The sequence below is a fragment of the Jaculus jaculus genome, chromosome 1 (assembly GCF_020740685.1).
Source record: "Jaculus jaculus isolate mJacJac1 chromosome 1, mJacJac1.mat.Y.cur, whole genome shotgun sequence".
Classification (NCBI taxonomy): Eukaryota; Metazoa; Chordata; class Mammalia; order Rodentia; family Dipodidae; genus Jaculus; species Jaculus jaculus.
Genome location: NC_059102.1, coordinates 207,159,530 through 207,173,973, shown reverse-complemented (window position 1 = coordinate 207,173,973; position 14,444 = coordinate 207,159,530). Strand labels below are relative to the sequence as shown.

The following is a 14,444-nucleotide window of genomic DNA, read 5'->3' as shown; positions in this document are numbered from 1 at the left end:
TGGGTGGTAGCTATGAAGTTGTCTGTATGCTTTTTATCCATTTTCTCTGATTGTTCATGCACTGGCTGTTAGTTACACTGATGGTTAGATAGAAGAAGCACTGAAAGACCCAGTTCTTTGTCTGGCTCTAGTGCTTACAAAGGAGGAAGCTGCCACCGCTACTCCAGGCAGTTTTCCTCAAAAACCTACAGTCTCAACTACTCTCTAAAACACCAGTAATCATAATGGGCCAATTTTTAAAGAGGTTTAAAAAATGTTTATTGAGGTTTCCTCATATTAGGATCAAAAATCCATTTCCATTCAGTGTTTTTTGCTTGAAAACACATAGAAAGTAAAACTTAGAATTGATAAACATAAGTATAAAGCTGCCAGTCAAAAGCATGCTCCCCCTTCTGGATGTAGAAAATGTGATGACATTACAAGAAATAAATATATTTTCATGTACAGTTTACTGACAAGAAATACAGACTAACACAATCAGTGGGGACTCTGTTGTAGATAATATCAAAGTGTTATTATCCATATTTTATTAATTAAATAGCACAAGATTATAGGAATGTAATCAGAGAAGACATAATGCATTATCATAAATTGGAATAGCTATCAATCAGTCATTATAAATACCACTTCTTTAACAGAGGGTACTGACTACAATGGACTCTATAAAATAATATCTTTCATGTGCAAATGACTTTGTAGTTAGGTAGAACTTTCATAGATAACAATTGTGTGCTATGAAATTTACATATTTGGTCAACTCAGTCTCAACAAGTATTATGATTAGGAATACCGTTAAATCTTTGAGGAAATCTAAACAGAGGCAGGTTAGGTGACTTTCCTAGAATAACCCATTTTCTAATTAAGGTCTAGAAGTGGATTCTACAACCAAGCATATTGGCCCAGTGTTGACACCCAGCTTTCATTTATATAACAGCTACACTGAGTTACTAATAGAACAAACGGCTAGTTGTAATTGTATTTGATTTGCAAAATTTCAAAAAAGTGGTTCCAATTTCATATCATTTAATAAATAAAGCACACAGATTCATATTTAACTACTCATTTCTAAGCCAATCATAAATACTCTTACATATCCAATTTTCATGAGTGGAAAGTCTTAATTATTCAAATTAAGAAAAATGTGAACAATGCATGTAGATGCAAAGATACACATGGACTTACATATAATAGATTTGGAAGAAAATCACAAAATATTAACATTATAGATTAATGATGAAAAGGCATTTAATATTTTCTGCAGTGTATATAATTGTGTATTAATCACAAATGTTAGTATTTGTTGTTTTCCCTCCTTTTCTTTTCTTTTATTTCTTTTCTTAACTCTCAGTATATTATTCTAGTTCATTTTGGAAATATAATTGGCTGATTTAGAGAATGTATGCTCATTTGGAAATAATGTATTAGCTCAATGTGAGCCCCAACTGCCATTTTAGTTTTTTTCATTTCATGACATAATTTATCACAAGATTATTTGTCAAAATATTGAACATATTACTGAAAACAGAAGCAAAGTTAATGTAGGGAGTTTGCTAAACTAATAAAAAGTTTCCAGGCCATATATATAACAATATGATTGTTCAGCCATATTAGTGATGCATGCCTATAAACTCAGAACTCAAGTGGCTGAGGCAGAAGAACTTTGAATTTCAAAACTGTCTAGACAACATAACAATTTCAAGGCTAACTTACTATACTGTCTTTGTGGTATAATAACACGATACTGTAAAGGGAGACCTAGATTTTTATAAATACACACCAAACTTTTTGAGCTTAACAGAGGATAGTAAGATTCATGGTAATTTATTTTTCCTTGTTCACCATTTTTAAAAAATTTTTTCTTGTATGAGTACAAGGTTATATAGGCAAATAGTACACTTATGAGAAATGTATATATTTTAAAAAAATTATTTATCCTTATTTATTTATTTGAGAGTGACAGGCAGATAGAGAGAGATAATAGGAGCTCCAGGGCCTCCAGCCACTGCAAACAATCTGCAGACATGTGCACCCCCTTGTGCACTGGCTAATGTGTGTCCTGGGTAATTGAGCCTCGAACCGGGGTCCTTAGGCTTCACAAGAAAGAGATTAACTGCTAAGCCATCTGTCCAGCCCAAGAAATGTATATATTTTTAAATGGATAAATGTATTCACCCAATTTACTGTACCAGCAACTGTGAGTTAAGCCTGATGAAACTACCATGACAAATCTCTGACAGCTTCACCAAAAAAAGTGAATCAACAATTCACTTGTTCTCAGATGGCACGATGTATCTACTTTTCCTTTGTATTGTTTTGGTCATCAACCTCCTAATAGCAAACATATCACACAAACTTACCTCAGAAAGGATGTCCAACATGACCCTATTTTAACAAAACAGTGCTTTAGTGTGCAGTGCATTTCAATCTGTGGAATATTGTTTACTAGCAAAGAAAATTCAATGGCCAAGAAAAATTACATAATTCATAAAGAATAGGCATAATCCCATAACTACTAAAATAATGTGGGAAAGTTGGACTATGAACTGTATGATTTTTCTTAGGGTGAGCCATACAATATATGTTTAAAATAAATACTTGCTTTAGGCTGTTGTTCAATGTAAAAGAGAATGAAACAAACTGAATGCATATAGAAGGAAATGATATTGCACATAATCATCTAAGTTATGGCTTGGTTTGTTTTCAGCTCAAGTCCTGAAGTGGAACATGAAGAATTGCCTAACTGGTTCAATTAATGGAAGTTCTACCTCCTCAAGTCTGACGGACAAAGGAAATGCCAGCGCAGATGAGATGAGCTCTGGAGAAGGTGTTATGGAACGCATGAGAAACATGGAGAAGAGGATCCAGTACATTTCAGAAACAAAAGCCAATCTCCTAGATTCTGAACCCTTCCAGAATTTTAGTTTGACAACTGACCAGCGATTTAATGATGTTCTTCTTCAGCTCAACACCTTGGTTTCATCATTCCAGGAACACAGGAATACAATGGATGACATCTCTAAGTCCTTACTAAGTCTGAATGCCACCTTGCTGGATTTGCAGCTCAACATAGAAACACTGAATGGCAAATTCAGAGAGTCTGCAGTTAAGCAACATGAGGTAAGAGTTTTTGTATTGGAAGGTCATATTCTGCAGTTAAACATATCTAGATCTTGTTTCCTCAGGTAGCCCAAGAAAGAAAGAGCTACAAATTTGGTTTCAGTATCATTCAACTTGTCTTGAGTTCTCTGACAATCTTAGAAAAGTTTGTAGATGGATTTATTTACTGCCTTTTTGAGACTCCTAGCCAAATGGATAGTTATTTTCCATTTTATCCAGACTCTCTTAAGGCACTTTAATATTTAAAATATTATTTTAGGGTATTATTAGGCTCTCCTAACTACCTATAATTTTTATATGGTCTTAGCATGTCTGGAGAGGTAGGCACCCCATATTTGTAAACTTCATAATCATCATAAGAAGGGAAACTTTACATGTATGGATATCTTACATGGGATTTTAAAAGAATTTCTACTGCTACCCTTCACGTTCTTGTGGATTGTTAACTACAAATAAATTTACAGTAATGTGTACATATTATTATCTGGATTTTTAAAGATCATATCTGTACTGTTTTCTACTTCTGTTCAAGGCATGGTATATTTATTAGTCTCAGAGAAACAAAGCAACATGAAAAGCAGTATCATGCCAGGTGTGGTAGCGCATGCCTTTAATCCTAGCACTTGGGAGGCAAAGGTAGGACGATTGCTGTGATTTTGAGACCAGCATGAAACTATATAGTGAATGTCAGGTCTACCTGGGCAAGAGTGAAACCCTACTCCCCACCCCCAAAAGGTAAACCAAAGAGAGAGAGAGAGAGAGAGAGAGAGAGAGAGAGAGAGAGAGAGAGAGAGGGCACTATTATAATCAGGTGGTAGAATCATATCGCCATCTCTATGTGATTGACAAATTTAAGGCCGTTTGTCAGCAGTTTCATTGTAAAGTGTCAGATGGAAATTTTTTCAGCTGTGAGACAATCTTTTCTGTTTCAACTACTATGGGCACTCATTGTAGGTCAGAAGCAACCAGGAAATATGTAGGTAAATGAGAAAAAGCTGTGATACAATAAAAATTTAGTTATAAAAGGAGTCTATGAACCTGGCCCAAATGATAAACTTCTGGTCTACACTATTCTGTAACCAAACTCTACTTAAGATCTGGATTAATTTATGCTAATGAGCAAGAAATTAAAAAAAAACTACTATTTTTTGAAATTGTATTTTTGTTGAGCAATTTTGTTTGTTTCTTTTCATGAAAATAAATGTTTGAGAAGCATTTCACTAATTTGTGAAAATATATCTTCATTTTATAAAATGCCTACATGAATAATTATGCAAAACATATTTACATAGTTATTTAAATAATGCTAGAATTATTAAAATAGAATTTATTTGTGTAACTCATTCTTAAACAGATTGTTTCATGAATGAAAACATTATTGGGGTAGAGATATGATTCAATTATTGAGTCCTTGCCTAGCATATGCGAAGTCCTAAATTCAATCCCAAGCACACATACACAAAGCATGGACATTACCACAGCAGCACCAACTTTTAAAAACACATATTAGGGCTAGAAAATAACTCAGTTGGTGAACTCCCCATAATACTAGCTTGGGAACTGAACTCAGGACTTTAAGCATGTATGGCAAGCATGAACATGTTCACAGGTGTGTACATATACACACACACACAAATGCACACACACACTATGGAAAGCATGATGGTGCTGCCTGTATTTTCAGCACTGGGGAGGCAGAAACAGGAGGAACAGGTATTCAAGGTCATCCTTGAACATAGCAAATCCAAGGCCAACCTAACTTATATAAGACCCTGTGTCAAAATAAGAAAAATCAGACACACACACACACACACACACACACACACACACACGAGAGAGAGAGAGAGAAACATAAAATAAGGAAGCTTCAAGTGTGGAGGCAATAAAAAATTGAAAGTAAAATAGTTTCAGTATGCAACTTTGACATTTCATTGGGCAAGTAAATCTATCTTTCATGTCATCATCTATGAGAATTAGAACATTAAACTTTGGTTGTTACTCCAAAAAATCAAATATAAATCTAGGTATTTCATAGCATTGAAATATGTTGTCACTATAAATATACTGTAAAGGAATTTCACTTCAGATAAATTATAAGCCAGATGATAGGTATTTAATTTAAAATTTTAGCATTTTGACATCTGTATGTATGGGAACAGAAGTATATCTTAAATATATACCTGACTGATTTTTTGTTTGTTTCAACTTAGGAGCAAGGGGGTCTGTGAAAACTGAGCCATTAGTCTACAGAACAGAAACTTTACCACCAAAGAATTGAGTTTTAATTTTTATATTCTTATTCTATACAACCACTTTAATACTATATGTTAAGTATCCCAATTCCTGAGACTCCTTGAACTTACACATTTTTAAATCTGCACTAACCAAGGTTGTGGCTGCTCCCTATGTTTCCTAGGAGCTCAATAAATTGGAGGAACATGTGCAAAAAGCATCAGCAGAAATTCAGTCTCTGAAAGAAGAACAAGGGCATGTGGAACAGGAAATTAAGAGAGAAGTGAAAGTCCTGAACAACATCACCAATGACCTCAGGCTGAAAGACTGGGAACACTCTCAGACACTGAGAAATATCACTTTAATCCAAGGTAAGATTTCTTCTCATGCCTCCAGAATACTACATATTAATGCACCATTTCATGCAGATATTTAGTGTTTGAAATTCTGACAGTTAAAATCAATCACTTTTGATCATACAGTTTCTAAAAATATACAGAAGAAAGGAGTTTGATATGAGATCAAGACATGCTAAGATAACCAGTGCTTCATATTCTTTAATATGAGGCAAAGATAGACATGGTAGCTCATGCATGAAGTCTCAGCACTCAGCAAGCTGAGGCAGGGGGATTACCACAAGCATAAAGAATCTTGGGTTGAGAGTTAGATAATCCCTCACAACACAAAACAAAACAGAAAAAGGCATCTAAATCCCTTACTGTTGAAAATACTCCAAAATACAGAAGACCAGTATTGGTTTTATGTCATTACAATGCTTTCTTCATGATTATAAATTATGTTTGTTAATTACTTTTCAAAACTTCCAGATTATATTTTACTTCTTACCTACTATATTCTTCATTAAAAAACCCACTTGAACTTTTCAAAAGAACTGTGGATTTATCATTGTCTTCTTTAGTTCATATTGATAAAACAGATGGCTCTTATTTTTAGGAAACAAAAAATTATAAAAATCATCCACATTTCATATTAGCTTTTAGACAATTGTATCCAGTAGATATTATCTATATTTTACATTTCTAATATACTTCATTTCAACTTTGTCTTTTATAAAAAAATGCTTATTTTTTAAATACAATCTAATCATCTCTTTTTACTGTGTTTATTTCTGTCATGTTAATTTTATGCTTGTTTTCCAGGTATTTTTTAAATGTTTCTTTGGGTATTGTTTACTTTTTTTTTTTTTTTTTTGCTAATAGATAATGAGTTCTTTTACTGATATTTTTTCTTTCTGCAAAAGTTAACAAAGGGAATTTGGAAACTTTCCTATGTTTTTGACTGGTGCTCTTGAGTTTTACAATAACCTACTTTAAGGTTGATCAACATAACATTAAAATATACAAGGAACTGAAAATGCTTTGTCACATGATCCTTTCCCTAGTTTCCTGTCACTTGTGACCACAGGTCTTTCTAGTTTCAAAACAAGGTTTAGTCAGTTTTATTTACCTGAATTATTCAGAATTGCCCATAAAATATCTAATTGTTCCTCCTAAATCTACTTCACTTATCTCTTTGGAGATTATTTCCTACTGCCTAAGCTCAATAGTTAAAGTCAATAATAAGACTTTTGATTTCATTTTCTCCACTGTGTTCTTGGTCTTTCAAATTGCCTTATACATACATGTTTAAGTCAACAGCTATTGTGGTTATTTCTATGAGTACCAGTTAGTCCTTTGGAACCAGTGGAGTTTGTCTTTTGGATACCAGACCCTGTGTATATCCAAATCCATCATAATGTTGAAAAGTATCTGAAGATAAGCTAACTACTTTATCTTGTATATCTTGAACACTTACAGGTTAGTTATGAGACCTAACAAATTCTACATGTTATGTAATAGTTGCTAGAACTGGTTGTTTAGGAATAAAAATAAGCATGTTTAACATAGATGTGATTTTCTCCCATTCAGTGCCAGGCACATGCTGAGCAAACACAATACACTACTATACACTAAACACTACTGATATAAACATATCCTTTATTTTTGTTATAATTTTTAGTAGATTTGATTTGAAGTTGGTTGAGTTTGTAGATAAAAGCATGGTGATAGATACTGACTATATTTTGGAAAAATTCCACTGGCTTTTCATATTGTTCTAAAGGGACTCTTAGTGATGATACCCTCATCACTATCTTCTCTCTCTCTCTCTTGCTTCTGTTTTTTTCTTTCTTTCTTTCTTATTTATTTATTTATTTTTTTGAGGTAGGGTCTCACTCTAGCCCAGGCTGACCAGGAATTCACACTGTAGTCTCATGGTAGCCTCGAACTCATAGTGATCCTCGTACCTCTGACTCCCAAGTGCTGGCATTAAAGGTGTGTGTCACCATGCCTGACACTATCTTTTTCTATATAGTTTTTAAAAACGTTTTTATTGACAGGTTCCATAATTATACATAATAAAACATGATCATTCTTTCCCCAACCCCACTTTCTCCCTCACAATCCACCCTCCATCTTTTACCTCCCCTGTCAATTAGTCTCTTTTATTTTGATGTCATCTTCTTTTCCTCCTATTATAAACATCTTGTGTAGGTGGTGCCAGGCACTGTGATGTCATGGATATCCAGGCCATTTTGTGTCTGGATGAGTGAACTGACAACAGTCCTACCCTTCCTTTGGCTCTACATTTTTCCCACCACCTCTTTGGCATGGACGCCAAGCCTTGGAAAGTGTGATAGTGATGTCTCAGTGCTGAACACTATACTGTCACTTCTCAGCACGATGGTCACTTTTGGGTCATCTTAGTAATCTGTAACGAGAAGCTTCTCTAACCAAAAGTAAGAGTAGCATTCATATATGGTTATAAACATTTAGAAAAGTGCTTAGAGAGCAGTTTGGTGAGTATAATATATGCATTTAGCCAGATCACAGCAGGTGTTAATCTCCTAAGGCTCATGACCACCCATGCCATAGATTTTTGATTAAGTTTTCAGTACCAGGCATGTACTAGTTGGCCTGCAGTCTAATTAGAGAGTAGTTGGTTCCCCATAACTGTTGGCACACGTAGCCTGGCTGGCCAATCTTAAGGCTTGAAATGTGCACTCTCCTTTAGGACCATTGATGACTTCTCTTTCTCATAGGGCTGCATGCTGCTTAGCTTTTCCCAACTTTCTGTCACCCTCATCATTATCTTTATCTTTCCAATCTGTGATTTACTAATCTGTGTGTCTTTTTTTTTAAATTTGATTTATTCGTTTTCTTTTCATCAAATACAGGCAGTTTGGTACCATTGTTTAGGCTCATCTATGATCTACCCCCTCCCATTAGGCCCTCCTTGTTGATGTAAACGGGTCGTGCACTGTGGGGTTAGTCCCCAGTTATTGGTATGATAAATGTCTCTGCAAATCATGACCCAACATGTGACTCTGACATTCTTTCCACCCCCTCTTCCGCAAAATTTCCCTGAGCCATGTTGGGTTCATTTTTGGTCTGCTTCAGTGCGCAATCTGTGTGTCTTTTTAATAATACATTTGACCAAGGAGATAGCTTACTCAGTAAAACACTTGCTGCTCAATCAAGAAAAACTGAATTCAGATCCCAAGCACCCACATAAAATGCTTTCCCAGTGGTGTGTGGGCTTCAATTTCAGTGAGACACCTTGTGTCCAACATAAGGTATAGATAGATTGAGGAAAACATCTGATGTGAACCTGTGGCCTCCACATGTGTACATACACCCATACACACTTATATAATAACTGTGTGCACACAAACACATATGTACACATGTGCAACATACACACACACACACACATTCACAAAATTTATAAATTTGCAAATGATAGATATCCTAAATAGATACATTAAAAAATTTTATCATCATTTTGGGAATTCAGTTTCCTATATCTCTCTTTTCTCTCTCTTTTTCTCTTTTTTCTTTTTGTTTTGTTTTGAGGGGGACTCAAGGATTCAACCCATAGGCTTGCACATGGTATGCCACTTAGCCACAACCCCAGACCCTGAAATCCCTTTAAAAATACTTCTTGGCCTAGAGAGATAGCTCGTCATTTAAGGTGCTTCCTTGCAAAGCCTAAGGACCCAAGTTCAATTCCCCAGTACCCACGTACCAGATGTCCATGGTAGCACGTGTTTCTGGAGTTCACTTGCAATTGCTAGAGGCTCTGATACACCCATTGTTTCTCCCTCTCTCTCTTTGCCTCTCTCACTCAAATAAACAAAATAAAGTTTTATAAAATTACTTCTTTGCAATTCTATTTTTCTGTGAAACTAAATTTTTATTGGGCTTTCTCATTGTACCTCCCACGTTCATTAAGCCCTAGATCTGACTTTAGTAGTCTTGTTTGCACAATTTGAAATAGAGAAATAGAAATTGGCAAATGCATATTTTAATTTACATACAGTGAGAAAATTCAGTTATGATAATACAAGTGTTGTTAAAAATCCTCAAAAGAAATCTCTAGGAACTTTGCACTATAATTTAGTCCTTATGAATTTATTCACTTTTTCATTTACTTATTGGTGCTGAGGTTAAATCTGGGACTTCACACATGCCAAACAGTATTCAATCCTGTTGCCTAAGCTACATCTGCAGAGCCTATTTTTACTTCTAATGTTCACAATTTAGCATATTTAAAAGATATGTATTTACAGAAATATTGATATATAAAAATAGTGATTGTTTTGAAAATGAAAGAAAATTAGTAAAACAAACTCCAGTGAATGCTTAGCTCTAAAAATGAAGTAAATGAGTAAAAAGAGGGTGCTTTGATATTAATACATATTCCTAAGGGTGTGATGTTGCAGGAGTAGCCTCTTTATTACTGTATGTTGCTTATCATGTAGATGACTCATTGAATAGTACATTAAGCTTAGTAAAGAAAATAGTGAATTAATCTGTTTTAGTCTATTAAATACCACCATTTGAATTCCAAATACACATCTAAAACTTTTAAAATATTAAACCAACCCTTGACTCTTAACTGGCATGTCCACCCACTTTACCCAAACTGTTGCTTTTCCAACCTTTTTGTACATTATGTTTCTACACAAGTAGTTTCTCACTTCAAAATGTCTTTGATTTCTGTCTTGTTCTCATGCTCTCTAAAGCCCAACTGTGGGTGCTCCTTCTCTTTTGTGCAGGCAATGATGCAAATAAACTTTCTGTCTGTCTCTAGTGCAGCAGTGTGCTTGTGGAGGACAGAGGACTATCTTTTAAAACTTATCATTGCCTTCCCCCTCTTTTAGGTACTTGTGCTGAGGGCTCCTATCTCTTTCTCCTATTTCATTATATGTATGCAGAGATTACAAAAGCCTGTCACAGCTTCTATCTTTTATGAGGAATCTGTGGATATGAACCTAGGTACTCATACATAAAAGCAAGCATTTTATCTACTTATATATCTCCCCAAGCTCACTCTATTGCCACTCTTGATATAAACTACCATTTGACAGTCGGATGTGCTATATCAGCTTTCCAATTTGTCTCCCTGGTCTAGTCTTTACTCATTCTATCTAAATCTAGACTGTCCTACTAAAATGTAACCCCCCAAATACATGATTAGATCTTTTATTTCGCTCATAACTCAAGATCCTTCAATAAATTTCCATTAGATTGGAGTCAGATATAAACTTTACTTGGTTAGACACAGGTCTTCTTTTCTACCCTCATTTTAAAGCCTCCAACAACTGTGTAATGCCACAATATGATAGAGAGACAGCAACATGAAGTTATATATGTTAAGAGGAAGAAGGGCCAGTTTCCCTTCATACTGTCCATCATAAGCACTCACTAGACTCTCTTCTCAAGATCTTCCTTTGACAACTGTGCCTTTTCTCAGGTCTGCTCAAAATCAACTTTGTACATATATTTCCCTCATTATCATTCACATTCCTACCTTCTAACTCTCTATACTATTATTATTTGTTTTAATTTCCTCATATCACTTACCACTATATGAAATTATTTCACAGGTATATTTCTAATTTGTCTTATGTCTTAAATGGAATAGGAGATCCATGAGGTTGGGTCTTTTCTTTCACATACTTATTTTTATCTGATACTTATTATCATTCCTGGGATATAACAAGTGAGTAATTATATATTCTTGGAATGAATAAATGAAGCCTGCCCTTTTTTCCTTATGAAATGGTAGTGTTATCCACTTAGGTTTCCAGGCTAGAAGTTTCAGTAGTTTTTATCATGTCGCCAACACTATCATGCATCTTATATTTTGCATTCTGCACTGCCTTGTTCCTTCCCTGCATTTTTCATCAACTGTTATCACCATTGTGCAAAACCTTTACAATCATCTTCTGCCCCAAGCTTTTAAACTACAATCTTTTCTATACTCTTGTTATAATACAACCTCCCTGAAGGGAAACATTAGATTTAAAAATAGTTTCCATATTTTCTCTGCCTTGGAAATAGATTTCTATCTGCTATATTGAAGTTATTCTGCAGCGTGTCTCTTAACTGCTTTTTGTATTGAATCTCTTCTTTTTCACTTTTTAAACCAAATATTTCAATCAATTTGGCTGAGATCCTGAATTGCTCATTACTTTAGATATTGTCTCATGCCTTTTCCTTCATTTAAAATAATCCAACTCTTCTATGGCTACTTGAATATATATTTGTCAGTGCTCACCCAAGATATGACCTTTTATATGAAACTGTCTCTGGTTTTCCAAAGTAATATGCAGCTGATTATAATATCTTGCTTAGTACTAAACATTTATCATTGTCTTATAAAAGACTACAAAATGTTACCATATTAGAAAATATTTTTGTGCTTTCTGATATAAAGTGTTAATACTTCTTAAAATTTGTCATTTAAATTTTCAGAACATCATTTTTAATCTCTATAGTACCTAGCAATAACATAAATTTAATATTAAATTACAAGCCAAATATTTATATGTATTAATCAGTATTGTTTCTACCAACAGCTAGAAAATTGAGTAGAAATGCACTTGTTCCAATATCTTTATATTATTATTTGCTATTTAACAATGAAAAAAACAAAGATCTTATTTTTATTTTTTTGGAATGCAATTAAACTCAGGACTTTGTGCAGGTAGAACATACAGTTTATGTGAAACTATACCCTAGTCCCCCAAATTTTATTAACAGTTTCCCAGTAACAACAGTAACTGGAGTATAAGGCACTAAATCAAATTTCAAGGTTAAACTAACGAAGCAAAGTATGGTGGTGATGTGAATAGCAATGTTTAAATAAATAAATGTGTAAAAAGCTGTGGAAGAAAATTAAAGTATTAAATTCTCAGTTGGTTTACTGGTAAGATTAGATAGCATGGGACTGGGGAAATGGCTCAGTGGGAATGAGTCCTTGCAGCATAAGAATAATGACCTGAGTCCAATCCTCATCACCCATGTAAAATCTTTGCATAACTATAACCACCATGCTGGAGGAGGGCAAACATGAATAGTGCCCTGGTCAACTAGTCTAACTGAAAAATGAGGGGCTGAAAGCTTAGTAAGATATTGTCTCAGGGAAATAAGATGGAAGATCAAGGGAAGAGAAAATCTGGCATCTTCTGGCCTCCACATGCATGTTCACTGGGCATGTGCATCTGCAGACGCACATGCATACAACACAGACAGAAAGAGAGAGAGAAACATATACTACCCACCCATGAAAACAGAACATGGTATTTATTTCAAAAAATTCAGCTATTTTTTGCTTTTTAAACATATATCAAATTTCAAATATATCAAAAATGCATTAGTTTTTATGGTAGGGAAAAGAAAACAGCAAGCAATATATAGAATGTCAATTTGCAGTTTTGCAATCTAATGCGATTAAAGAAATGAACTGTGCTTTAATCTAATCACAGAATAAAGACAAAAATATAGAACAGCAATAATGGAGAAATAAATACCCCAAATGAAGTCAGTTTGATTCAAATGTATAGCATAAAACATAAGGAAAGAAGAGTGGTAATTTTTATTTCACCCAATCTAGTTTTAATTCCTGAGCACTTCACTGTTTCTGATTTAAGTATGTTTTATTAAGCTCTGAAAATCTAGGGAGATATTATTAGTACTGTGCTATCTTCCAATGGTGTTATATACCAGGGCTAATATTCCCTGTAAGGTAAATATTTTTTGATCTGAGTTATTTATTATTATTAAGTATTCTAATTCAGAACATTTCTTGTCTATGTTTTCCTTTAAAAATCACAGGGGTACAGTAAATAGGATTTTGTGTAGTTGTTATATGCAAGTAAATTTTAATGATAAATAATGTGATTTCTCATGGCTTCTTGAGAAAATCATACTTTTGTGAAAATACTAATCCAACTTACTTTTGTTTATGTCATCAGGGGCTAACAGGTAACATGTTGTTTGTTTATTGATGTACAAAGGGAGATATTGATGTCATTAGGAGGTAGAATGTTAAGAGCGTAAATTCTTAAGGGCAAAGATGGTACCTATCATAGACACTATCACCCAACTGAAATATTCTTCAAACTTGTTTTCTATAACATGACAAAATTAATTAATTTTAAGAGTTGATAGACATTCTTAAATTGATTCTTAGTTTTTAAAGCCAAGTCTAGAGAATTATGGGAGTGAAATAGACACAGCGAATTCATAGCACATCAAAAGATATCACACTAATCCAGCCACAGGGTGATCTGGATATGAGAGTCAGTAACAAATGAGAGAACATGTTTTCAGAGTGACTGACTATCAAGATGTTGCCAAGGTTCTTAAAGCTTCCACCTATTAATAAATGGCATGTTCTATTTCTTAAACATCTAAGAGAGATTTAAGTCCTTCTCATTTGTGTGTGGAGGCATTAGAAAAGATAAAACCACATATAATATCAAACCTTATATTAGTTGAAATTTTACATAAAGTGCAGTAAATGTATACTACTAAGTAGAACCACTTAAATTTTTTTTTACCAGTTTTGTTCCTCAATGTTTGGATTTCAGATATCATCATCTGTTCATACAAACACACAGAGAAGAGTCCTTCACTCTAAACTTTATAAAATAATATGGATGTGTTTGCTGTGAACAAGCAAATACTAAAAGATGCAATACTATAAGATCCCCTCAGTTACATGCAAAATAACTTACATAGTAA

At 34.0% G+C, this 14,444-nt stretch overlaps 1 protein-coding gene across 5 annotated transcripts in view; it reads left to right on the top strand.

Annotated features, from left to right (window-relative positions):
- The window catches only part of Msr1 (macrophage scavenger receptor 1), a 103,157-nt gene that overhangs the window by 13,281 nt on the left and 75,432 nt on the right, over positions 1 to 14,444 (top strand). For all 5 annotated transcript variants that reach the window (XM_045142440.1, XM_004657066.2, XM_045142443.1 and 2 more), the window contains 2 exons: positions 2,705 to 3,117; positions 5,534 to 5,720. In XM_045142440.1, the coding sequence (XP_044998375.1) occupies positions 2,705 to 3,117; positions 5,534 to 5,720 (600 nt within the window). The remainder of the gene's footprint in view (positions 1 to 2,704; positions 3,118 to 5,533; positions 5,721 to 14,444) is intronic.